At 43.1% G+C, this 27652-nt stretch overlaps 1 protein-coding gene across 2 annotated transcripts in view; it reads right to left on the reverse strand.

Annotated features, from left to right (window-relative positions):
- ror1 (receptor tyrosine kinase-like orphan receptor 1) overlaps window positions 1–27652 on the reverse strand; it is a 124550-nt gene that overhangs the window by 34443 nt on the left and 62455 nt on the right. Inside the window, exon 2 of one of the 2 annotated variants that reach the window (XM_058638090.1) lies at window positions 2244–2306. The exons of the other annotated variant lie outside the window; for it this stretch is intronic. Coding sequence (XP_058494073.1) covers window positions 2244–2306 — 63 coding nt within the window. The remainder of the gene's footprint in view (window positions 1–2243; window positions 2307–27652) is intronic. 2 annotated transcript variants of the gene reach the window in all.

A 27652-nucleotide genomic window follows, 5' to 3' on the forward strand; every position in this document is an offset into this window, starting at 1 on the left:
TCCGGGGAAAATAAATTCAGTAAACTATCATCACCCCTGATTTTAGCCCAATAATGAGCCTCTTTCAGCACGATAGCTTCCTGCTACTGATGCATACTGATAGAGTCTTGCTACCTGAATGCTGTCTGCTTGGTCAATCAAAACCATTCCCTGCCTGCAGACAAAACAAGTGGTACAATCACCATCCATCCATCAGATAAGAAACAGATGTTTGTCATGGGGCTGTGCTCAAAATGACACACACAACGATACACTACTTTCAACACATGGTTGCACACACACACACACACACACACACACACACACACACACACACACGCACACACACACACACACACACGCACACACACACACACACACACAGGCAGCCTTTGTAGGTTTTAATATTTCATGTTTAAGGAAAAGCAAAGCTGTCCCTACGATTTGTTTGGAACGACTTCTCGCTGTATTTATGACTTTCCAAACAGTCTTGACTGTTCGCCCTAATCATTATCCTGCCTAAACGGCTCAGTCAGATCCACAGAGTACCGTCTTCGTTCCTCGCCGGTGTGTTTAACATGGACTGTTTGTTTGTGTGTACACACACACACACTCTGTTGTGGGAGAGCTGGCGTTTGCGAGACACGAATTAAACAAACCAGACGAAATGAGGGTCGAGATCAATCAGGACTTATAGTGAAGATCTGCTAAGCCGGCGGAGGGCGGGATCGGGCTGATATCTCGGGGGGGAACTGTGTTGACAAAATATACACAAACGTAGCACAGACTCAGTTGCTGCTATTATCGCAGACAAACAGCACATATACATGCTTGCACTGTCAGGATCGGCTGATTCCAGGAGCTGTGGACATCATCGCTACAAAATACTGTTAACGGACTGGAGAGACTGATCCATCCATCCTCCTACCACTTAATCCCCCACATGACATAGGGCGAAAGGCAGGGTACACATTGGACAAGTCGCCAGTCCATCACAGGGACACATACAGAGACAAACAATCATACACTCACAGTGTAGAGTGTCCACTTTTGGACTGTGGGAGGAAACCGGAGAACCCGGAGAAAACCCACGCGCAAACATGCGGAGAACATGCAAACTCCATGCAGAAAGACCCTTGTTCCAACCGGGTCGCGAACCCGGGTCTAGAGGCTGATCAAGTAGCCCTTAAATAGTTTTTATTTAGCATCCTACCGTCACATTTAAAAGGGGGTATGGGTCAGGTAGAATGCATGTGAGAATTTGACTTGACAAGTCTGGTTTCTTGACATGCATGTCAAAGGTAAAGGTTATGATGAATGAAAAAGATCAGATGTTGAGCTTTTCAGTTCACTGTGGTATCCTCTGTAACTTGTACCATAATACATTTCAATTATAATAGACATAAAAAAAGAAAAAGAGTCCACCAAGTTGTCTGCCGCAAACAAAAACTGTAATCCAGGAGGTGGTACCTCAATCAGTTTTTGACTCATACTGTGCTTAATATAAGAGGCAACAATTACCCTACAATAACACAACAAACAGCTTAATAATCAAATTAAATTATGTTCTCTGAGCCCGTCCACAAGGCATTCTGGGTAAAAACTGAAGACATGCCGGACTGACGTGATGTGTCTCATGAAACCTCTGCAATCACAGCTCTGCTACAGACTCTGTCGTATGACCTGCGCCTGCAGCACATCTGCAAACAACTTCACCATTTCCTCTTTTCCTGGTTGAGCACAAGTCAAACTGCACGTGCAGATAGAATGAAGGGGATCAGATGTCTGAAGGAAGACACTGACTGAATATACAGTGAAGAGCAAAAATGGTTTGGAAGGAAGGGAAAAAAACCACCAGCACATTTTGAATCTCCTCTGGTAGCTTCTGCTTTAGGATCCTTAAAGTAGGTCAGTGGAAATTGGTGAAATGCGGTGCACCTGTAGCTCCACTGCAACATGTTGAGCGGATCAACGTGTAATTCGTTCCATTAATTATCGTCCACAGTGGCCCATGCTGGGACAATGGGTGTTGTCTGGGTTGCTCAAGGTGAACGTTCACAGATGATGTCTAATTTCAAACAGTGGAAGTCGTTTCAGAGAGCACATGGAATTACGGCTCACCACAGCATGTGTTGATTGCACCATGAAAACATGATTATTGTATTATTGTATTGTAACAGATGTGTTTTCCACAGTCGCCTTGGGAGAAGGGGGTTGTCAAGGACATGCTGAAACTGAGCATGTGTTTATATGTGTGTAGTTACCATCACTAGAGGTGTTCCATGAGGTGGTAGCTATCACACTGGGGTCTTGGGGAAATTCAGACCCTGTAAAAAGAAGAAATGGAGACAACTATTAGCATGTTTGGTCATTGGGCCATGTGGACTTGAGCTAGTTCCACTGATAATAAATGCAACATTTATTATGAAGTATTTCGGAGCGTTTGATTGGGAGGAGTTAAGGGCCACAGCACATGTAGACGACTGTGAAAAATTACAAACATGTCTCTGCGTTTTCCATCCAACACAAATTAAAACCACTGGGCGTATGACAAAGAGAACTGTTTGTTTTAAATAAACCAGAGGAAAACATGCTGGTGCTGTCAACTCATGCTCAAATAAACAAACGTGTCCAAGTGACATTAAACAGGAGAGCGGGGAAAGGTTTATGTTTATGTACATTTTACACTTCTTTTGATTGGTGCATAAAACAGAGACACATGACGAAGGGAGAACAAAAACAATGGCTTCCCAAATCTTTGGACACACTTTAAACAAGCTACTGAGTATTGAATAAAAACAAACAAGAAGGGCTGCAATGATTATTTGTCAACTGTTTTGATAATCAATGCAACGGTGTTTTTTCATTCATTAAAACCAGTTTTCTGATTTCTCAGCTTCTTAAATGTGAATGTTTTCTGGTTTCGTTGCTCAATATAACAAAAAAATCATTCAATCGGAATCATTTGGGTCTGTGGACGAAACAAGACATTCGAGAACATCATCGTTTCCAGGTTTGAGAAACACTGCTCAGTGTTTTTCAATATTCCTGACATTTTATGGACTTGATTAATAAAGAAATAATCTACAGATTAATTAGCTGCAGGTCTTCAAACAAGGAGAAACAGGAGAAAATGACTAGTACAGTACTGGTTCAAGGCTAAACACATCCACAACCTTCATTATGAAGTTATGTGTGGACAGGACAACAACTACCAAGATAAGTAACATATTTATATTATCTATACAATTTTTTTCCCAATCTTAAATTCAAAACAACCCTGATGATAGCATTGTACAATACATTTGCTCGTGCAGATCAAAGGTCCGTATGTATGACAATGGGCCTATGAGCAAGCCATGTGGGACTAATGCTGCGTTATTACCAACTGACGACAGAACCGCCCTCTGCTTTTCATTACAGACGAGAGCGGGGAATGAAAATGAGCTGCAGCGTGCTGCACCACAGGTCATAAGGTGATTCCCGTCAAATGAAAAAGCCCAAGCACAGCTCAAAATGTGCGCCACAGACAGACGAGGGTGGAACCTGAAATAGATTTTTGCTGATTCTCATGGCAGCAGACGACGCACAAACACTCCACAGACAAATATTATCTCACGGTTACAGCTACAATAGTGGCGAGCTCTGTGTGTGACATATCTGCAAACCTATGTTCTGGTATAAACACTGACCCTGACAGGACCAGTAGTCCTCATGGAGACCAAAATCTGGTCCTAATGAGGCAGAAATCTCATTTCAGAGGAACTGGTTCAATGTAGAAAGATTTGAACTGTGGTTAGGAATTAACTGTAGGGACGGGAATCGGTATCGGTCAGTATCGGTATCGGTCTGATACTGGTCAAAATCGCTGAGTCGGATATTGGACAGACATAAATGTAAAATCCTAAATATCTCATCCTTCACTATGCACATACTGTAAAAATGTGAATGAAATTCAGCAAAAGCATTTTGTTGAGTCATGTTTGGGCTCTTTATTTCTTCTTTTTGTGGAGAACAATATTTGTTACACAGTTGGAGAAGTATGTCTTTATAAGGACTCAGCACAAATGTGCTGTTAACAGCTTCATAGGTTCATAAATGGTCTAAAATGACTGTATCAGACGGAAATCGCTAGTATTTCTTAGCTATTTTCTGGCATAAACACTGACAAAATTAGGACCAGAAGTCCTCATGGAGACAAAAACCTGGTTTATGAGGCAGAAATCTCATTTGGTTCAATGTAAGGCTAAGATTTGAACTGTGGTTAGGTTAAGGTTAGGGTTAGGCATTAACTGGTTATGGTTAAAGTCAGGGATAATGCTATAGGCTGTGTCCAAATTAATGGAATGCAATGCAATGCACAAACCTGTGTGTGTGTGTGTGTGTGTGTGTGTGTATTTTGGGGGCAGGCTGGGATAGTTCAACATGATGACTGAGTGAATGGCTGCCTGCCAACTAAGGACAAGTGTCCTACAGTCAGGGGTATGTGCAAAAACGACACCAATGTATGCCCACAGATATGTGTGCAAACCTAAGCCCTTCTCAAACACATTTACACGGCAAAAAAAAAACACTTTAATGGACTTTTGAAATACCTCACACTCTTGAACTAACAACTTCAAAAACATCCGTGTTATGTGTGTGTGTGAGCGCGACAGTCGAGGGTGCGCGAGGAGGCTGCAGTCAAACAGGACCAGCCGTCTGACACAGGGTCATGCTAATTGGGTGATAATGTGCTGTTTTACACACGCCGTGTCAGGACGGTAAAGACTCTGCGGTGGTGGTGCTTGTGAAATGAGCTGTGTTAATGAGCAGCGCTTTGGGCCTCTGCACCTGTTAGTGAGGGAGGGAGAGAGGGAGGGAGGGAGAGAGGGAGACAGCGGACGGGCTCATATCAAGAGCACGGCAGCTTTATGAGTTACGGTCAAGATTGTTACAGATATATAGGAAGCAGAGATGAAGCGTTAAGATAGCGAGTGTTCATCATCTCTTTTTTTAAAACCGTCAAATTTAATACTCTGTCATATATTTTTATCACTTTTCTTATATCTTATAACAGCCTCAAGTGCTACGGTACGGGACACGTACTGTAGGTTTGTTCCCGGGGGTTCCCAACATGACAGTGAATTATAGTGAGCCTCGGCCCCCGAGGTGAGTCTAAATTTCCTCCGTGTTCTGGTTTGACAGACTTGAGGAAGCACACGGCTCTGAGAGAAGAGAAGAGAAGAGAAGAGAAGAGAAGAAAAGACAGACGAGACGGGGCGATGCAGCTCACTGGCTTCGCTTACGTGCAGCCAGCCGAGTGTAGCCAGGTGAGAGTTCAAAAGACAGGGCTGGACAAGTGAATGCAAGAATGGAAGTTCTACAATGCTGCTTTTTAGGATCTTGAAATTGCCCTTTCAATTGTCCAAAGACAGTTCTCTACCCTCTTAATTCCATGTCTTCTGTTTCTACTCTATCTGGTTCACGTCCGTGACCGTCTGCTCTCCTCCGCTACGACGGTCATCGGGGAAATCTGAGGATGGAATTGAGCGAGGTGTAATTTTGAGATTAGAGTTGTAACATTTCTCAGCGGCGGAGGGAGGCAATTGTAATAGGCCCCATTTGTTAATGAGGGACTAAAAATAGGCGCCTCCACAGCGCCTGTGTCACTTCAGCTGAGTGGCTCTGGCAGTTTTTGGTTGCGGGCCCAGATTTAATCCCGACACTCGTGGTTTCCCATCTGCGATCCTTGTTTAGATGTTTGTAGTCGCTCATCGTGCAAAGCATCAAACAAAGGTCTGACATGTGGCTGCCTTCTTTGATGCAGTCAAGAGGCTTTCAGTGCCTCGACTTTGCACGTTCTGTTGTCTTAACTTTATAAACGCTAAATCAGGCTCGACGGGATTTTTAAATGGTTCTCGTAATCTCGTCATATGGATTGACTCAAAAAGGGCGGTTCGTGTGCAGATTGAGACGCCAGATCAATAATTTCAAACACAAATACAGAGTTTAAAAGCTATATTTTATCATCAAGTATTTATTGTAAATGTAAATAGTGACGAAAGCTCAACAGCATCAAGTGAAGTGAACTAATCTAAACCGAGTCAGTTCTGGTTTATTTATGTTTTGTGGCTAACCTTTACCTGGTTGTCTATCATTTCCCATAATTTCCTTTTTTACAGGCGTATGTCAGCTCTCCAGAAGGATTTGTGCCCAGATAACATCTCTGCTCATTCGGTTTTCATTATCTGAACTGTTAAAAACCTGAATATTACAGTGATTTCCCCTTTAAGTACGTTCAAAGACAAAGGCAATACAACCTGGATTGTGAACTTGTTCTACTCGTTTTACTGCTGTGGCATATCTGTGCATTTTTAACTTATTTAAGCAAGAAGCCAAGGAAAATGAAACTGGAGCTGCAGAATCAGCTGCAGTTAAATCACATTACTGAGGGTTCAAGAATGAACCCTTTTATATCAGGCCATGGCTACAGTGTACACCAATCAGCCACAATACAGAAACCTGTTCTAATCACATGGACATCAGTTGTGATGCATTCATTCAAGTGGGATAATCATTTGCCAATCTCCTGGCAAAATACAAAGTAAATAGTGAGCGTAGATGTTCTGCTGAGAAGTTACAGACAAAGTGGCCTCTGATCCACGTCCAGCTGAATTTTGGCGTGCGATGATAAAAATCACGCAGCGACATGAGCTTAACCCTTACAGAGTTCAGACAATTCAGTGTGACTTTACTGTGACAGCAGCACATGGGAATTAGTGCAGAACTTCAAACCCAAAGGCATGGGAATGAGGGCGAGGAAAGAAGCAGAGAAAAAAGTTTAAAGGGGAAGTGAGTAAGGGGAGCCTCAGTGGGGGGAAAAAACAGAACCAAATCAGAAATGTTCAATCTGAGTGGTTATGCAGAGCAGCTAATATGCTGTTATATGGTCTGGGGGCTGTGTTTGGAGCCACGGTGGTTGGTTTGGTGAGTGATGCTGATGTATGACTTCTCCTGCTCTGTTATTAGGGCCTCTCCAAAGGTTCTCTTTCATCCGTGTGAGCTGAAACACTGGCCTGAATCGGAGAATTGAATTTGCTTTCCAAAAAAAAGGCACAGTGACAGTACACAAACCAGGAATCACTGTCTTTAGTTTTCGGCTGATTGAGCCTCTGTGTTTATCTCTGCACAAAGAAAGTGATTCATTTCACGTCAAGACAGATGCAAACAGGTTGTAGTATGACTGAGAACACAAAGAAGAAGAAAAAGCACTCCCTCAGTCGGGATAATGACATCAACAATAACAAAATCACCAAACGTTACGCACTGCAGCTTTAATCCGTTAAAGCCTAAGTGCTCATGCAATAAAAGAGCTATAATTTCCTTGTAAATCTTAATCTCATTTCACTTCCCCACAATATGTTCACATAAAGGGACTCATTAAAACATTTATGAGTCGACATACTCCTCTAATTTAATCTAAAGAGTGAGCCAGGCAGCTAATGTTCCTCTGTTGTGTATATCCAAACCCAGACTAGGTACCATATAGAGACAAGCTGCCTTAATGACTTATTAGCACAATTAAATTGAAGTGCAGGAAGTCACAGAGATCTGAGAAAATTAAGATTTTTTATTATCATTATTATTATTATTAAGGAGGAAGAAAATAAGAAGAGCTGCAGGGAGTTAAAAGGAGGGAAGTAGAGGAGAGCAGAGGAGCTGAAGATAAATGGAGGGAAGACAACTTGGAAAATGTGAGCGTGCAGACAGAAAAAGACCATGAGCGAGAACGATAAAAAAAAATAAAAACCCAGAGTGAAGGCACTCGTAAAGTCTTCTTTTTAAGAAATGGGCTTCTGTCCCACCGAGTAGAGTGTGGGTCTGTGTTGGCTGCAGGTTTTATTCAGTGTTATTGTGTCACATGAGAGCAACCGTACCATTGGTCCGGAGTCGTACATGGGCGATGATCATTGGGGTGGTGGGAGGAAGGAAATGGAAATGAGCTTAAAAACAAATAATATAAAGGCAGACGGGAAATTTAGTTACCCTGTGGAGGGATTAGGGTTTATTACAAGCTGGTCTCTTTTCCTTTTTGACGTTTTCATCATTTCTATGGCAACGCTGTGCTCGCCTAAGTGGCGCCTTTAGGAAAAACAGCAGCATCGCTCCACCACATTATTCTCAATGATCTGACAAGTTAAAAACAAGCCAGCCTATTAGCCACACTGTTAAAGTTAACTGTGTTTGGAAGATAGAAAGAAAGGACGACGTCGCTACAACGTTCACTTTGCAGAGGCAAGTTTTGTGCGTCAAAATATGAACAAAAAATGGAAAACGGTGGTGGTGGATATACTACTGACAAAGACACGTTTGAATATTTAGTATTGGTTTCAAGATGGTTTGAGATTAGTTTGAGTGTCTGAAGTCCTTTGTTTCTTTCTGATGTGTTCCCAGTTTCCAGGTACACACTGTTTCATTACAACTACAAATAAAGATAAATAGATAGCTAAATAGAAATACAAATAAAATGAGACAGTAAGGAGATAGTGAAACCAGTAAAAGTGCACCTGTGTGTGCAGGTGTTAGTTCCCTGGCTCAACTGGAGCACATCGAGGAAATAAAAGCAGGCCCAGTTTTCAGGGAGTGAGTGTTCACCTGAGGACATCATGGACCAGAGAGCTCAGGGATCACTAAGTCACATTCACACACACACACACACACACTTCACACACATTGCCTCAGAGTGCCCTGCTCTGTAACATTATAAGACCATAGAGCGAGACAGGCGGGAGGGCTGATGTATCGGGCGGTTGTTTTGTGGTCGATGACAGGACAAGGGCCTGTTTCTGGATCAGAACAATAGACAACAAGAGAGAGAGAGAGAGAGAGAGAGAAAGGGCTCACGTTGCAACAGACATTTGCTCCGACATGAAAAACAATAAAAAGCCTCTTTTAAACAGGCTAAACAGGAAGGATGTTGTATTTATCTTTCGACCTCGAACTCTTATATAATACTGACCAAACTCAGACTCTTCAATGTTCTTATTTATGTTTTGTCATTAAAGATTAACTGAAAACTCGCTACGTTTACATGCACAGTTTAATCGGGCTAAGGCTGTAGTCAGTATGCATGTGGAGAAGAAAATCAATTTATTGGCTGTGTACGTCTGACTCCGCAGGTGGCGCTGTATCTCTCTATAAGCTAGTGCGTATTGAATAAGTCTGACTAAAATCAGACTTTTAACATGCACATAAAAACACACTTAGTGAAAACCAAGGCTTCAAAATGTGAGTTCGTTTTGCAGCCAGTTAACTTAATGTAAGCAACGCAGAGCTGATCATTGTCTGATTTTCCAACTTTGATTGGATAACAATGCAAGAGATGTCTCTCAAAGAGCTGCTTCTGCCCCCTCTCACAAAGTGCCGACTCAATAGTTTCAATATCTGTATTTATGTTTGATGTAAAGACTTACTAGTAGAGAGTAAAGATCTATTTTTCTCTAAATAGGAACATCATTTACAAAATTGACATCATATTCTATTGAAGAAAACCTTAAAGTAACATTTAAAGACATTCAATTCTTCAGGGAAAAGTTTACTTAAGTACAACGTGCTAATTTTGACTTCCACCCGAACAGATAACTTCTTTGCTACTTGCTGGGTTTCCTTTTCTCACACTGGGAGACCACATTCATCTACAGTCACTGGTTAAAACATCAAATCCTGCCCTTCACCCACCTCGACTGCAGCTGCTCCTTGAGCACATAGCGAATAATCCATAGCTGACACAGGGCAACGAGTGCGGGGGAGATCACTTTTAATGGCAGCTTGTTACAGTATATCACAAAATGTCTCACTGCATCAGGCTCATATTGACGACTGTCACTACCAGGCTGCACAACGATGCCAGACTGCTTGTTAGTCGGACTCCTCGTAAATTAAGCCAGTTAGCAAGAAATACAACCACGATCTGACATGTTGCCTTTGACCTTTAAACCTATTTATGATCTCACTCGGCTGACACGAGGCATTAATCCATAATTTACAGTCCAACTGAATACTTGCATGTCACTGAATTATAGGAAGAAAACTGAGAGCACCGGGACAAACATATGGACTGGAGCTCGGGAGTCAACTTTCATGGAATCATGGATAGGATTGGGGAAAATATGTGTATATGAATATGTATTAATATATATATGTATGTATATATATATATATATATATAGCCGGCTCTACAGAAGCGTCTGTGGATTCTGTTGACGGCTCTACAGAAGCCCTGCATCTCACCTTTTGACCCTTCTGGATAAGACTGCGCCTCGGAACTTTAACAGGCTGATATAGAAGTTTTTGTTGTCTCTGTGAGCCGCTGCAGTGGAACCCACGCTGGTGTACAAGACCAGGTTAGGCCATTCTGAGTGAGGCCCCCCCTTTGGCGTCACGTTACAAGTGGTGTAAGAAGACGGCGGAGGAATCTGCACAAGCATGTAACCACCTACAGTGTGGCTCATCAGTTTTCACCTGACAGGTCTACAAGTGTGTGTGTGTGTACTCAGATTTCTGGAAAACCTGATCACTTCCAAGCAGATGGAGCGCAGACCCCGAGACCTTGACGTAATCTGCAGAAGAAGACACCGTCTGTCTGTTTGTCTGCCTCAAGGAATGTGAGCCGAGTCATCGCACCTGTATGTCAGTGTGTCACTTCAGTGCAGCTGATGTGCAGCTTGGTGCAGAAACAAGCGCAGTGTTAACTGTGAATGTCTATGTTGAGGCCTGTGGCCGTCATGGGTCAGATGTTGATTCAGTGTAAAGCTGTAGGTCAGGCTGTCTGTGAGTGAGTGTGAGACACAAATATCTGTCATCTCGCTTGACTTCAGTACGTGACTTTTGTGTAAATAGCATATCTTGCCTGCTATAACTGTGTGAACAGACACATGCCATATGTGTGTGTATCCTTTTGATTATAAACTACAGGAAGCGAGAACATTTTGGCTGGTCCTCACAAGGTTATGAGTTAAGACCTGGTTTTGGGGTTAGAATTAGGTTTAATTTAAGGGTTAGTCATTTAGTTGTTATGGTACAAGTTAGGGTAAGGGGCTATGGTGAGCATAATGTCTCGCTAGTTGCGTGTGACACGTGCACACTCCAGTCACTGTAGACATTCCCAGATTCCGCCAGGATGATAAATTTAAAAGGGATGGGCGAGCAGATGGAATCTGGGAATAAGCAGGACACAGCTACTGGTTCTCAAATGGGACTTGGATTTAGACACAATGTGACTACAGTTAAGCTGGGCACCATTCCATACGTGTTCTTTAGGGGTTTTTTCACTTGCCAGACTGAATCTGACCTCGCCTGTAGGACTGTAAAGCTGTGGTAACCTGGTTTAACTAAATGTAGAGTATTTAGGCCAGACACTATGAATGAAATATGTAAGTGTGGCCACCTCATGCTAAAGATGGTTGATTTAAATAACATGTTAAATGACAGATTTCTGCAGCTCTGTTTTCCATCAAGCTGCCGTCACTTCAACTCCAAAACATAAATGAATAAGACGACATACAACAAATGAATGCAACACAAAATAATCATAATCCACTGATTTAACACTTAAAAATCTACAGTACAGTTCTTGTAGACACACATTTTGAACCTACCATGTTTGAAAAAGAGTACAACTCTGTTCTGCAGTCAGATTCTTAGAATAAAAAAAGGCCCATTGTGAGTGTGTGCTACAGTTTTAAACAAGAGCCCAGTTGATTTGATTATTTTCTCTTTGTGATTGAGCTGATGTGTTACAAAGGCCACTGACTTCGCTGATTAACTGTATTCACCGCCGATGAGAAACTGGATCTGATATTGTGTCTTCATCAGCTCAGGACTCTCAGTCATAGCAGACGTGTGTGGAATGGACTCAAATATCTTGACTCCCGGGTCAACGTGAAAGTCCACCGATGGACGGAGACGCGGGAACAGAGACGAACGTGTGATGATAAAGGCGAGGGGGAAAAAAAAACTCCAGCACTGTAACAGAGGCCGAGGTCCGTGCTGCCAACAGCAAGAGTCTGGACCGCTGAGCGTTTCCAGCACGTTTCCCCGTCAATCACACTGATGCTCTACAGGAAACCTCTCCTCATCCCAGGTTAAGAAAATAAGCACCAGCATTCCTCCACTCTTTCAGAAGGAAGAAAGCCAACTTATGAGGGAGACAGAACAGGACGGACACGGAGATGAGCGGTGGGAAAGAGAAAGGGAGAGCTGTAAACAAGCCAGCGAGACAAACCCACACTGTCAAGGTCCAAAACCCTTTCCGCTACAGTAGAAATAAATAAGTATTTACTGGCCAGGGAATTTGAGCAGAGCACTTCCACATATAAGCCACAGAAATATTTCAATTGAATATCAAAAATATGTCTGGATTCACTGATTTTAACACAAATAAATACATGTATTTGAATAATAATTTTGTCTTTAGCGGTAAAAAACAGATCGGATGCACTGTCCCGTGATCTGAGAGCATTCAATACATTTTATGAAGAAATGAGAGACGGACATCAGACAAAAACGTGCAAAAATATCCTCCGAGTAAAGCTTGTAGTGAAAACATATTTCCAACAGATGTCACTTATCAATGTTTCTTCAACTTAAGGACGCACGTTTGAAGCTCATCTGCAAAATGCAACCAAGTCAATAAGAAAAAGCACATAAGCAGCTATAGGTCACATGACATTTGATCATTTCCTCAGACACAAATGTCTATTTGTAGATCTTCACTCTGTGTTGGGATTCTAACCTAAAAAGATCTCAGACTCCAGATCTACTTTCTATAAATCATAACCAACGACCACAAGCAGCCTCTTCAGAAGGTTGTGTGTGCACATGCAAGACACTTAATATCCCCGTGTCACACAGGGATGGACATTTGATTTGATGTACATGGAATCATTACTGTGTGAGGAGGAGAGGAATAACATCGTGTAAAGGCAGAACACTCAACAACTAAGAGAAGTGCAGACAGATTTCATTAAGTTAGAGCGACGAAAAGACGGACGGGTGAATGACGGAAAACCTAACGCGGAGAAAGACACCAGATGAGCTGCGTGTCAATGTGGGGGAGAAAATAATGGAGAGAAAAAATGTTTTTAGAACATAAGTGAATTTGGTTTCATGCTCCTGAGAAATGTGGAGAGAGAGAGAGCTCAGTTTAGCCCACGATGCTTTCTTACAACCATAAAAGTGGATAGATTAAATGATGTGCCCGTGTGCCTTGGACTAAAGCTTCCATTTAAGAAGAGAAAATCATATTTTAGATGCTTGCCGTGACATATCTATCCGTCCATCTGAAGTATAGAGTTGTTATCGAGCTAACGTACGATGCACAAGGCCTCGGAGAGACAGTTAAAAACAAACAAGCACATATGGGTGGAACATTAGGCCTGATCTCACTTTATTTAGCGTACTTTTCCATTGGCAGCGACTGTGTGCTAATTATAAAAACATTTCACCCAGAGACATCTTTCTGGCCTGAGCACAGAGAACTTCATAAAAGAAGGGAGAGGGGTTGTGGATGACTGCGGGATTTATATATTAAAAAAAAAAAAATAGAAAAAAAAGCCTGGTTTTTATTAGCGTCGGCTAAACACAGAGAGAAGAAAAGTGTGCCACAGAGAGAGAGAGAGAGAGAGAGACGGTCATGAAATCTGCCATGAGAGACAAAGATGATCACAGTTCCAGAGCTTGTTGTCGTTTCCCTCTCACTTTCGCCAGACGACGGCGGGTGCGGGGGCCGACTAAGCACACCTTGTAACGCATCCCAGTTTTGCTTCATCGAAATGCAGACTCACTTCACCTCCCATAAACCTCCTCACAAGTGATCCACCGCCACCGCAGACGATGGAGAGGAGGATATGCAGAGAGAGAGAGGTGTTAAAAGGAGCTCGGCGACACACGCACAAAGATCTCTATTGTATTACCTCGTCCTACTCAGAGGCAGGAAACGAGAAGTGCAGGATCCCACCCTCCTGCTGCACCTCCACCCCGTTACTCCTGCTGCCAACTTCTCAATTTACTACACCTTTAAACCTTTGTTTGTGATTTGCTCCTTTTTTTTTTTTTATTACAACTGACCGTGTATTGTTATTAAGATACATTATTATGGTTCCTGATTGACAGACGCCTCCTACAACTGCCAGAAGTGGCCGTCTGCCACTGGATTGTGAGCCAGACCAACATGGCAGTGCGTTTGGAAACCTTTCCTTTTCGTGACAAAAAAAAAATGCTCAGTCCAATAGAAGTTGTGCCGGGCGCCTCTAATTTGCTTAAAGTAGCGTGACATTCAAACGCCCCACACTTGGAGACGCAACAATTCACTTGCCGGACGGCTGTTTACACACAGACAATTAATGGGATGTATGGAAATGACTGAACTGGTGGATAAGTATCTTGAGGATGCATTATGTCCCACGTCACTTGTTACTATACAAACTTGGGGACCCACTTTTAGAAGAACCCAATCCAAGACCAAATGTGGGCACAGTGTCATCACTCATTTTTTAATTGGTAAACCAGACATTTCACATCATTGTTTGCACGTTATTAGCAATGACTGCGCTGAAAGACACATGAGGGTCTTGGTGAGACAGACGGGACATGACATGGATCAGTACTGTCAAAAAATGGGATGAATGTGAAACGAAAAACAATTTCCATGGATTTCATCACTTCTTTCATTCAGCTGTTCCTGCTGGTTCTCTCCAAAGCAGATCCACATGTTCTTGTTTTGACACACACACACACACACACACACACACACACATACATATATACAAGTTATAAGTTAAAAGTATAAGTTCCAGTTTTGAATGCATTACTAATATTGCAACTGCTGTATCTGTCGAATAATCGCACATGCTGTGTGTAGCTATAAAGAATCACACACGGAGCATCATGAACCCTAACACCCTAAAAATTGGTTTCCTGCTGCTGACGTAAGCTAGTTTTATCTCTTTCAGTCAAGTCCAAAGAAACATCACCAGCGTCACTATCATAGGAATATTATTATTTACTCAAGTATCCATGTTTAAGTTCAGGGGGAATGGGTGGGGTGGGGAACATGTGTGCAATATAGGCCTTCTAATGTGGCGAGCTCGGTGAAGGCACTTGTCATGAGCAGGCCTATGTGCAACGTCCGTGTATGTGTTAGAGTTGGCAGCAGCTCGGCGTGTTCTGGCCTTGATTAGGCATGTCTTTTCTGTCCACCGGTCGCTGAGTGAAGCACTGAAGCACTCTAGCTGCCATCACGGCGGCGTAAGTGGGGACACATGCTGCCTTCATCCCCCCCTCCATCCCTCTCTCTCCATCTTTAGGTCAAAGCAGCGCTGAGATCAAATGCTCTCCTCGGCGCAGCATTCCTCAATAAAACAACAAGTGTGCAGGACAGAAGGGAGGGGGGGCGTGGAGTGAAAGAAGGAGTGAGAAGAGGAGACAGAAAGGAAATCAGACGAAACAGAGTGAGACAAGCAGAGACGGAGAGAAAAAGAAGACCGAGGTGGAGACAGTGAGCGCATATGGAACACGTTTAAAATAAAAAAGGAATATTGCCCGGGCCCTGCTGTTATTGTGGTGCTTCATTTCAGAACTTTTCATCACACTGCAGTGTGGAAACGTGTCAGTGCATAGATTTACTCCATTACCCTTCTCTTCTTTTTTGTCCACGTCTGTGTGCGCAGTGTCTCCCATTTATACACATTATCACACAGTGTCCTCTTAAAAGCAATAAGAGTCATGAACCCTCGGTGCGCCTGCCTCACAAGGCACAGAAGCACGCCGGTTGAGAAGCGGGCTGCGTGGACAAACTCACCCGAGTCCCATGGTGACAAATGTGGACACACACAAATAGTCGAGATCAAAGCAGTTGCATCCCCTTGTGAGCGCACAACACAATTCATCACGAGTCGAGGACACAGATGAGGACATTTTCCCAGCTCCACTCCCAAGTCTTTGATGACACAACTGGAATCGAATGACGCACAGCGTCTGAATGATTTCACAGGTTTCTAATCTGTTTTTATTAAAGGTGTGAACGCGATGTCTGAGAGGGAGGAAACCATTTAGGGGGATAAACAGAGCCTAGCTCTTGAATATTCGCTTGACAGATAGTTGGGAGGGTGAGCTGGAGAGAGTGAGTAAGAGCAAAAGACAAGAGACGGAAATTTGAGCCGTGAAACGGTGATGAAGTGGAGAGATGCAGTATTTATTCTACGGTGTTATTTCTGTGTGTGTGTGTCTCGTATGGCTGCACACAGCACAGACACTGGAGTGTGTTAGGACTCCCCGTCTTGTGGATGGTTTGCTCCGTCTGTCTGCGTATTATTACATAGTATGAAGACTTTGAACTGAGCAGACACTGCTGACAAACACCAGACACAAGGTCAGTCCCTGAGTTTAAAAGGGACATGTGTGCGGTTCCTCGCGTTTTTGCTGCTAAGCTCAAAGTAGTAGTGTGTAAGTAAAGATGCAGGACAATGTGTTTGTTTTCCTTCAAATTTAGAAATGTCACAGCAGTGGGAGACTGAGGAGAGACAGAAAATCTGCGGGAGGATATTCAGTTTGCATCTTTTGGGTTTTTGTTTTTTTTTACGACACAGAATGCTCTAGATGGACGGGAGGAAAAAGCTTATTCCATAGATAGAATGCAATATTTAACAGCCATTTATCCAGTATTGTGTATTTTACAGGTATGGCTGTTGTCGTCAGTCAGTGCGTTTACATGAATATTAAAAGTCAGATTTTAGTCTAAGTAGACAGTAATTTGGTTTTGTTAATGTCACGTAAACAAGTTAGTCTGACTAAAATCGAGCTAGTCTTAGTCGGACTAACATACCTGGATAATGCCATCCATTACTCCTGCATGGATACGCTTAGTGCAGGGGGCTCAATCTCAAATTACCTGGGGGGTCACTGAGCATCTAGTCTGGACAGTAGGGCGCCGGTCAAGTGAAAAGAAAGTCAAACTTTTTTGGGGAAAAACGCTACTTTTCGGTTTCGGGTGGGCAATGTGAGCTTAAAATGATATCATGATTTTCCATTTTTCCTAAATAAAAGCATTTTTGTTGATATGGAACGATGTATAGTTTACAATAAGATATGTATTTATGATGCAGAATGAATCTTAATAGAAGAAACATACAGAAAATAGCTGGTGACGTGATATTATAGTGGTCGAGACCTCTGGCTTAGTAAGACTTGGAGTCGGACTCTGCATTATGTGCATGCACCAAAATGTCTTCCCTGGTCTTTCACCTGGAAGTAGAAGGCATCGGTGGCATCTTCCTTTTGACAACACAGCAACCATAAGAGCCATGCTCCATCACAGCTGTTTGTTTTTCTGTGACGTAAAGGTCAACAGGAAACTGATTCAATACGCACTATCTTGTAGAGCGATACAGCGCCACCTACGGAGGCGGAGTCAGACGTGCACGGTCAAAAAAAAAATCAATTTTCTCCTCCGTGTGTATACTCTGACTTGCCAAGTTGTGTTAATTACACAAAAGCCTGCAGACCAGCTGGACCCTAAGAATGATTTATAAATGTGCTCCTGTCATTGCACTACATGGAAACAGCCTTGATATATTGATGAAGTGTTTCAACACATTTCGAGACACGTGACCTTTTCTAAGTCTTCCACAATGGGAAACTAAATGCGGTATGTCCTGGTGGTTCTCGCTGACTGGCAGCGCGATGAAAAGCCCTTCCTGCTGGTGGTGCGATGAGTCAGTCCAACTCTTCCAGCTGTCCCCCCGCTCACAGTTTACACAAAGACATACTGGAAATATGAGAGACAAGATCAAGATATGTTGTTTCATATATCCCTCATGTTGTCAATGAAGATCAGGAGTGATTTCACGTGAAATTCCATGCTGTATGTAAGTCAAGTGAGTAAATCTAATGAGTGATAATCTTAGTTTGAGGTTTCCCAAGGCCAATGAGTTTCATCTGAAGTGATGACTTCCGCCTGATGTGCTGAGCTCACACAGCGACGGGAGTCGAATCAAAGATGTTCAGACATTCACAGGCTCAATGAGTCTGTTTGAGTGACTGGAAGATTCTCACAGCAGGAAAGTTACTAAAATAGACTATTGTGCATGTGTGTGTGTGTAAGAGAGTGTTTCCTTTGTGCGCCACTGACCATGATTACATGTGTCTGAACCAGGAGTGGCAATAATCTGAATTAGAAAGCTCAAGAAAAAAAAAAAAACCTTGTAGCCACATGTGAGAGTAAATACACACGGAAGCCAAAGCAACAGAGATTATTTCTCTGATCGCAGTACTGAGGAGATGAAATACGACTAATACACGCTGGAAATAGTTAAAAAGAAGAATTACACTTGAGACTACTTGGAAGAAATCAACTTTAGAGCTTGGCTCAGTGTGAAGCAACACAATCATCGTCAAGTGAGTTCCCCAAATAAAGGGTGTATGTTGCTCTGAAAACATGTAGGATTCATACATTTTACGTACGTCAGGAATTCCGTTTAGTGATGTTTGATAAACACTGGCCCTGCTCTCATTGTCACCAGAGAGAAAAATCCGATACTTTCCAAATCTAGAAACCTTATATTTCACATTAAAGATATTGTGACTGACAGTGCTGTAGTTTTAAAAAGAAAGAAAGAAAGAAAGCATAAGGAAAACTGAAATGTCACTTTCTATTATTTTCATTTCTAACGCAAACACTACAATGACGACCGCGGGACCTGTGAGGACTGGGAGTGAGTGAGGTTTGTCAGTTTTCCTTGAAGCCACCTCTACATAATAGTGATTTTAGCAAAACAAGGCCTGAAGATCACAGTATCATTCCCAAATGTGAACGGATGAAGCTGAACAGAATCATAGACGGAAATCTGAAAACAGTTTAGTCGTCAAATTACACCAGCCGACTGCTCCAGCTGTAATTTTAGTTGGAGGGCACCGTGTGTACTGTACTGTACGAGTGTGTGTGAGTTTATCCTGGTTTTTTTTTTCTTTCTTTGCAGGACTTTGAATTTGTTTAAAACAAACCATGCAGGACAAAGAAACCATATAATGCAATGAAAGGACTATGAAACAAGCAAACGTAGATACAAATAGATAATTCCCTTCTTTTGGATGCGCACACACACAGAAACACCACACTGTATTGTCAGTCCCTCTGATTTAAATCACTTACAGGCTCAGAGTTTCCCTGCTCTCCAAATACCTTATTACGCCTCCTTTGTTTGACTGTAGTGTGATTTGAGCTTGGGCAGTATTTCTCCCTTTTATTCTTTCATTACTCTCCAGTCAACACACACACACAGGCATGCCAGAGTGACTCTCTGATCCACACCATGCGAGACTTTGATTTGTTTTTGGTAGAAATTGCAATTCTGGCTGGAATGATCCAATTGGTGAAGCACGCCCGAGGTCTTGTGAACGGGTGGAAGTCTGTGTTCATGTGGTGGTCGGCTCCAAAGCGGATCACTGACACCGCACATTTCAATGATTACACGTTCCTACGCAGAACAACATGACAAATGTTGAGGTTATTTGTCATAAAAGGGGGACAGCAAAGCACATAACTTCACACTTGTGTCACTAGAATGACATCGTGTCTGCCACATAAGAATATTTAACGCTTCTTAATTTGGTCTACGGGCCCCATGGGGCCCCTGCAACAACCTTTGAGCTGCTCAGCTGCACTGAGAATCCAGTATTTGTCAAGGTGACTGCAAGGCCAAACCATTATATAAAGACCTCTGGTGCTCTGCTCCCGCTTTCAGAGCAAACGAGAAAACAGAAGACACAACCGTCTCTTATGAAGGCACAATAGTAGCAACTGTACCATTCATGACAATCTGACCTTTTATAGAGGCAGAGTGACAGTGGGGCAAGACATCTGGGCAAAGAGGAGAAAATGAGCAGTCACTCAGGCTATGAATAGATCTTTGTATCATCTCTTCTGCAAGGAGAGGATACAATGTACTTTTTTTTTGGTCCCTGGTCTTCTAGCGACATCCATATTCCTACATTTTTTAGTTTGAAACACACAAATTCTGCACTGGATACGTCTGCCATCCACACTACCTCTGCATTTTCTAGGTTTGAAAACACCGCCTCGGAGTTTTTAAATGAAAAAGGAGACAGCAGCGTTTTCAAGTAGACGTTGAAAGGATGAAAGAAACAGCGATACCTCTGCTCTGCTACTAGTTTCTTTCACTTTCACCTCAACGTCTCAAATATACTGAATATTGCACATCACACATATAAGTGGCATAAGCTATTATATATCATGTTTTTCTTTCTTTTTTTTATAGACAGATTTGTGATAGTTACTAGCTTGATGGATGAATAGAGACTAAAAGTAGTAGTTAACCAGTTTAGCTCAAAATGTCCTGAAAGCTCAGTTTGGTTTTGAAAAGACACTTTTCAGTTTCATTTGTGCCATTACTGTATATGTTCTGTGAGGCTATTGATTTTGGTCCAGCATTTTCTTTTCTCGGAGCACTCGCTCAGACAGCACTGAGTAGGCAAAGCTGAAAGCACTTTATTGTGTACTTGGCTTGATTGTGCTTATTTCCTTATTAGTGGGGACAGCTAAATGTAGTAGTTAACTTAGAATAACACTCTGTTGTACATGCTATGTACCACTGTCCCGTTCAATTTAGCCAAATGTCAGAATGACATGCAATGTGCATGGATGTTTTTTTAAAGACGTAACTTGTGGGTTATTGTCTCAAGAAAATGCGTCATTCAATTTTGGTTTATGGTGGAAAAGAAAATTTAAATATCCCAGCTGTATAAACTACCACATGACTATTGCACCAATCCCTGCAGCCTCCAGCAACATTGTTGTGAGGTAAAAAGAGATTTCAAAATAGATGAGTTTACAGAGGAGGACTTCATGTTGTCTACAAGAAAGCGACAGCTTGTCTTCTTATAGGACGCGTGATTGGCGGGTCAGTATCCTCGGGGCTATCAACTGGTATTAATTCCTCTCCATCAAATTCGTTTCGGAGTATCAGACAAGCAATCTTTGTTTAATACACTGAGGTTTCCATTTGCTGACATAACTAAACTGTCTAGTATATCCTGATCAAATGAAAACAATCAGTTGGGCCACGCCATGTAGAAAGTATATCCTAGAAGAGAAAATAGACAGGAGACGAAAGCAAAGACAAGTAAGAAGGACAAGAGAGTTGGATGGTGTTAGCAGAGAACAGGAAGGTTCTCCAGAATCCTGTTTAACCAGTTATGATCTGAGGGTTAGCCTCACCGCCGTAAATCCACTGGAATTCCGAGTGTGCCCGCCGCCTCAAAAACAAAGCTTGTGTTTTCCCTCGGCCCTGTCGTCTAATCACTTGCACATGAGGGGAGGAACAACAAAGCTGGAGCAGACAGACTGAAAGACAGAGAAGACGGGAAGCACAGGGATGACAAGAAGAGGAGGAGGACGAGGAGGAGGACGGGGCGGCCACTCGGGGCCAAAAGCCTTTGATGCCTGCTCTGTCTTTGAAGCTGTCCAACAGTCGGGGAGGACAGAGAAGACAACCAAAGAACCCAAACAGCGAGAACAGACAATGAAAAGAACCCAAACATGGCACGCAGTGTCTGGAGACAATGGTGAGAAACAAGATGATAAATGAAGGGAAATAAGGAGGAGGTGAGATCAGCTTTAGTTACTGATACATTCTGTATCCCAGTATGAACCACTCTGTGAGATCACATGACCATCGCCACGGCCGCGAAACCTCTCGACATGCTGCAACACACACAAACGTGTCAAATTCCAGGCATTGTCCTCATAACGCAGCCTCTTTTTTGATGCCATTATTACATGATCCTGAAACTTAGCTCCTTAAAATAATAAGCTTTCTGCAGTCATATCCATCCCTGCGATAACACTGCAAAAAAAAGTCAAGGACCATTGCTGAGCTCAGCAGATCCATTCACGAAACGTCAAATGAATGTCGTCAGGTATTTAACTTTGAATTATCTTGCTGTGGGTTTTGGACGACTGCGTTTTCGACATTTGAAACGAACGTTCCCAAAAATGTGAGAGTCAAAAGCCAAGTTTTCCTCTTTGTAGAGGTTTTCCCACGTCGGGACAAAGTGGTGGAGTAGAGTAAGTAATGTCATTTCTGAAATGGCATAATTTGATTTGAAATATCTGAAAGGAAGAAAACATGTGAATCTGCTTTCGATGAAGTTGCCCAGCGCTCAGATTCGATTTCACACCTGCAGGTTTTGCTGACTTTTCACACGGCCAATTTTATTTTGGCAGACAGGAAACAACGGCTGCTGCCTACAAGTGGTGTCGAGAACACACAATATCTACAAACAGAGAAACACCATGCACTCATGTACAGTTGAAGGCCAAAGGCTCTGCTGTAAGGATGAATTATAACCATATCATCTCACTGGATTCCCCCAAACAATCCCTTTGGTGTCTTATTTTTTTGATTTTATTTATGTGTGTGCTGTGCTTCCTCCCCTCTCAATGCAGTAATCCACTTCTAAATATTATTCCCTCATTGTTCCTTTTGATACTGTCCAGGGTGTACCCCGCCTATCGCCCGATGTAGCTGAGATTGGCACAGCACCCCCCGCGACCCTCTGGCAGAGGATAAAGCGGTAGATGATGACTGACTGACTGACTGTTCCTTTTGATTCGCTCGCTCGACACTTGGGCAAATCGTCACCTTTTCTTTTGTGAACCCTGGAGACGCAAAAACTGTAATTTATAGCATCGGTCCAACATAAAGACAGGAGCCATAGTTCGGAATTCCGAGGAATGTGAAAAACTAAACACGACAGCTGAGATGAAGTCCGTCTTTCTTCGCCGGGGGTGGACACCTGGAATATCTCAAACATCCAGCCCGAGCTTTTCCACAACGCGCACACACACACTTTATTGCTTTTCATTATCTTTTACGCTGCCAAACACAGGCATGTGTTGTTCTTTTGGCTGCGAGTCTAGTGTCTTGAAAGACAGTTTAAGCATAAAGTAAATGTTTATGCTGAGCAACGAACGCCAAAAAATGAATGCTTACAAAGTGGACTTTTAATTGAGCTCAGCCAGAAACTGATTATTTTTTTCCCCGACTGTTAAAACGTTGACGCTTGAGAAATAGATCGTCACACGGCCCTGACTTGCTCCGTGAAACTTAACAATGCAAACAAAACCAGGGGGATATCGCTGCCATTACACATTATCATCCTAGTATTTCAGAATGGATTCAATAACTGCGTCTACTCTTTGAATTCCCAGTTGAAATGAGAGCACAGTTTCTCTTGCCAACGACAGTAAAGGGCAGCCAAACCACAAACGCTCCTCTGTGACCCGACAGGAAAAATCCAACATGTCCATTTTCATGTGATAAGATAATGACAGGACGTGGCAGTCCTCAGCTTTGCCCCTGATGTGTTTGTCTGAGTCTTCAGTCCCAGCGGAAGACTCGTTCTTGCCACATTAGCTACCTCAGATCCTCTGAAATCCCGAAATATCCCACCCTACTCACGCAGTGGCCAAATGAGGCCACTGACCAGAACTGACTTTGGACCAGAACCACCGACTGTCATCGAGCGCAAAAGAAACCAAACTCGATATCAAAGGAAAACATCAGAATAAAACCAAGCAAGGTCTGCATTTCGAAATGAAAACAATGACCAACGAGGATCAAGGGCTGTGCAAGTGAAAGTGTTTTTTGGCTACCTGAATAAAAACAGTGCCCTAGACCTGGTGGAAAATATATCTCTGTCAACATCCAAGAGACGGAGCATCACTGAGACCGACACTGGTCCCGATGAAGCGAGTTCACGGCTTAAACAGACCAAGCCTCTGTCAGTATGTACAGTGCTGACATAATGAAGGTGCAGCTGTAATTCACACGCAATCGTTAACCCGCCTATAACTCTTGGTCTCGTAACATTAGAAAGACCTGGAACATTTAAAAGCTAAACCCTGATCTCACGATTTATCCATCTTTGCCCGTGCCAGATGTTACGCTGGTTAGGAAAAATGCCTCGGCTGCACGTATGATGCTGAGTAATGGGCATGTGTGGCGGTAACGCAGGTAGTTACGCTATGAAAATAGTCCGAAACGTCCAGATCGTGGCTCTGCAGATACTGTGGGCTGCTCATGTTGCTCAACAGCTCAACTCTGTCTCTTCCTCCTGAGTGCGTCCTGGATATTTTCTCAGGTTGTTGGCAGGCAAACTACAATTCACACACATTTGTTCCCTAAATGTGCACGTGTTATTATGTACATTGTTTATTTTACCCCAGAGCGCACTGCTGCGTTCGTTTCTGTGTGCCTAATATAAACATCACAAAGCCGCTCCCAGTGGTGGAACATAAGAACGTTTTCATTTCCCATTTTTACTCCAAGTCGAGGGGTGTGACAGCAACAGGAGAGTCCCAGTCCTCTGTGTAGTGCCGTAAAGAGAGCTCTATTAAACTTTTACAGGCTGACAACAGTCTGGCTTCCACGAGTCACCTTAACAGTCAAACCGCTGGTCTTATATCATCCCTTTGTGACAGATACAGCAGCAACTTTGGTTGCAGAGGATTAAACTGGAAACGGGACAGGCCGACAGATCGAGCAGCAGCAGCAGCATCCGCAGCCTTTCTACTGACATCATCTGTGTGCCTTTGAGCAAAGCACGTGTATTAGTAGGTACAACTACTTCAGATGACAAAAAATAAGATAGAAAATCAGCATTTTAAGAGGAACTTTTCATTTGAATTCAATTTTCGAGAAGCTTAACTGGTGTTAACAAGAATTCTCTTGTTGCCAAAGCATCTCACAGTGCCATTATTGGCTTATTAACGCAGCCACGTCTAACCGCACTGCAGTATTAGCCGTCGCTTGTTTACAGGGTCTTAAAATCATTTCGCACACTCTCCGGCAAAGTTACAGCCCGACTGACAAACCACAACTCAACAAGATGCAATTACACCACTGCTACCTGTTATTATGTAAGCAAAGTATGGCAACAATAAACCCCAACCAAGATTATACAGCACAATGTCATCGTAGACCTCATACTGAATGCACAGTATATCTTTCTTTCTTTGCAACAACTCCCCCCCCCCACACACACACACACACACACACATGTTGCTCTGATGCATGTCAAATACCATACATAAAGACTCGGGTGCCACATCACTCGACGCTACTTTACACTTGAGCCCCTGTTGAGTGGTTGTAATGATTGAAAACGTGTCACTCCAGATGGACTGCTATAAAAAGCAGAGGCATAATCGCCGGGCTGAGTGGTCTACAGCTTGTGGAAAAGCGCCCTCGTTCATGCTGCCGTCTACTACTTGGCATCGGCGTGCATCCGTCGTGCTCAGACGTAAAAAAGCCTGGCAACGGCCTGGCTCCAAGCGGAGTCTGGGGTCCGATTGCAGGGTTTACGCATGTTGTGACATTGTCATTATCCCCACAGGCCCACAGTCGGAAATGCAGCGCCCCGGAATCACTGCAAAGAATAAGCGGGAAAGGCTGGTCATTCCTCGTGTGATTTACGACTGGTGGTCGACAGTTTGTGCCATTTAAGGGCGACTGTAGCTCTGCTTTTATCACCCTATTTTTCTGGCTTATCAACACGTCTGTACTGTTCTCATTCCTCAGGGTTACATTCGTGCGGTTCTTTGATGGGTGGATTTGCACGTCATTCGCAGCAGCCTGTCACAATGTCAGGAGAGAATCTTCTTGGTTTAAAGGCCGTAAAAAAAAAAAGGGGGCATCACGGATGGTAGTGCGGAAAAAGAAAAGAAAAGGCTATCATGCCTAATAAAACCAAACTATGTGTCACAAAGCACTTTCCCCTCCCCGCAGTGGTTGGGGGGTGTTGGGTGTTGGGGGGTAGAGGCGGAACTGAGACAGAGCGAACAGTCAAAGAAAAGCTCATGAAGGCAGCATGCGTCTCTTTAATTTTCACACTCGCTGTGACTTTTACAAGCTGAGCTGGGAAGCGGAAGAGCGAAGCAGGGGTGAGGCCCCAGGCACCGACATCACACTGCAGCACACGACGCGCGGCACACAGGCCGTGATGTGATTACAGACCGGGGGGGGCAGGTTTGTTCACGAGCAGAGCACACATCGAGTGTTTTTAACGACAACCTGTCAAAACACAAGCTTATGCTAAGAAGAACAATGACAGGGCATACGCGCTCTCGCAATAAGCAGATACTTGTGAGGAGTCTTGTAGCCGTGTGTGGTGGAAAGGTGTGTCGAGGTACAGTCAGTATAATCGGAGCAGTGGCGGTGACGAGTTGTGTGGTATTGACAAAGCAGTTGCATGAGCTCATTGATGTTTTATGGTGTGACTTGATGTGTTGACAGGTGTGTGAGTGAATGTGCTTTCACACTGGTTTGTGTTTAGGAAATGGTTTCTTTTTTTACAAACTACAGTCCCTTAAAGGAATACTTTACTTTTTGCATTTAGCTTTGTATTACTAGAACAAGGGTAGTATTTTTTAAAAGTTGTGCTTCCCAACCTCAGTTTCCCCCGAGTTGAGAATAGTGCGGAATTAGTGTTTCAAGTGTCACTGGTGGGCACGTAACACAATTAAGAATGAAGATATTTCTCGACTCAGGGGAAACTGAGGTTGGGAAGCACAATTTTTCAAAAATACTACCCTTGTTCTAATAACACAAAGCTAAATGCAATTTGGTGAATTATTCCTTTAAGTCCTTTTTCTTAAAACTGTAGTGCTTATAAATGAGTTCCATCAGCTCCACACAACTTTCTCAGTATAGTTGCTTTTAGATCTTGTGTCACCTGGCGACATTCCCACCCTGCACAAAGGAAGTGGTCGGTTTTTATCACATGACTGCAAACACAAATGCTGCTGCTCAAAAACGCCTTTCTTGTAGCCTGTGCTGCTGCTGTACACAAGCAGACGCTCCCTCGGTCAGATCTGATCTGATAGTATTGTTTGTGTGACATCATTTCTGTTCTCGCACCACAGATTTAACCTGTGATTTAAAGCTCTTTCATCACGAATAAGGAAGGTTGAACATTATTCAGTTCCCATGGAAGGTGTTTGGGACGGAGATAAAAAGATAGACACTGTGTTTGGAGTGTTGTTACATGGCTTCTATTAGTTGTGTGTGTGTGTGTGTTTGTGAGATAAGAACCCCTTTAAGAAACAATCCCCAAGGCCATTCAACTCTAATAAATCTAATAAGTGTGTGTCAATCTGAGAGCTCTTTGGTGGGTGCAGGATAAAGCCATTGATGTCAAACTTGATATGGTAACAGCTGGAAAGTTCACTTTACCTCCGCCCTCCGCACGCTCTCCGTCTTTCTCACCTACTTCCCCTCAGGGCAGTTGTTCTGGTTGGCATGTGGCTAATTTGGCTTTCTGCCTTCTGTCTGCTTTTCAGGGTGTGCTCGTATCGTAGCACGCGTGTGTGTGTGTGTGTGTGCACTCCTTTGTGTTGTATTATCTCTTTTTGTTTATGGATACTGACGTAACAATCTGAATTAAATGAGTTTTATGGACACGGTGGCATCGTACTCTCGCCGGGCTTCGATCCAAAAAAGACAATGAAACGCCACATGTTTTTTTGTGTGTGTGTGTGTGTGTGTGTGTGTGTGTGTTCAGGCAGGTCAGACATGATTAACGAGATAATTATCTCTTCTACATGACTTAACTT

This window comes from Solea solea, chromosome 9 (genome assembly GCF_958295425.1).
Source record: "Solea solea chromosome 9, fSolSol10.1, whole genome shotgun sequence".
Classification (NCBI taxonomy): domain Eukaryota; kingdom Metazoa; phylum Chordata; class Actinopteri; order Pleuronectiformes; family Soleidae; genus Solea; species Solea solea.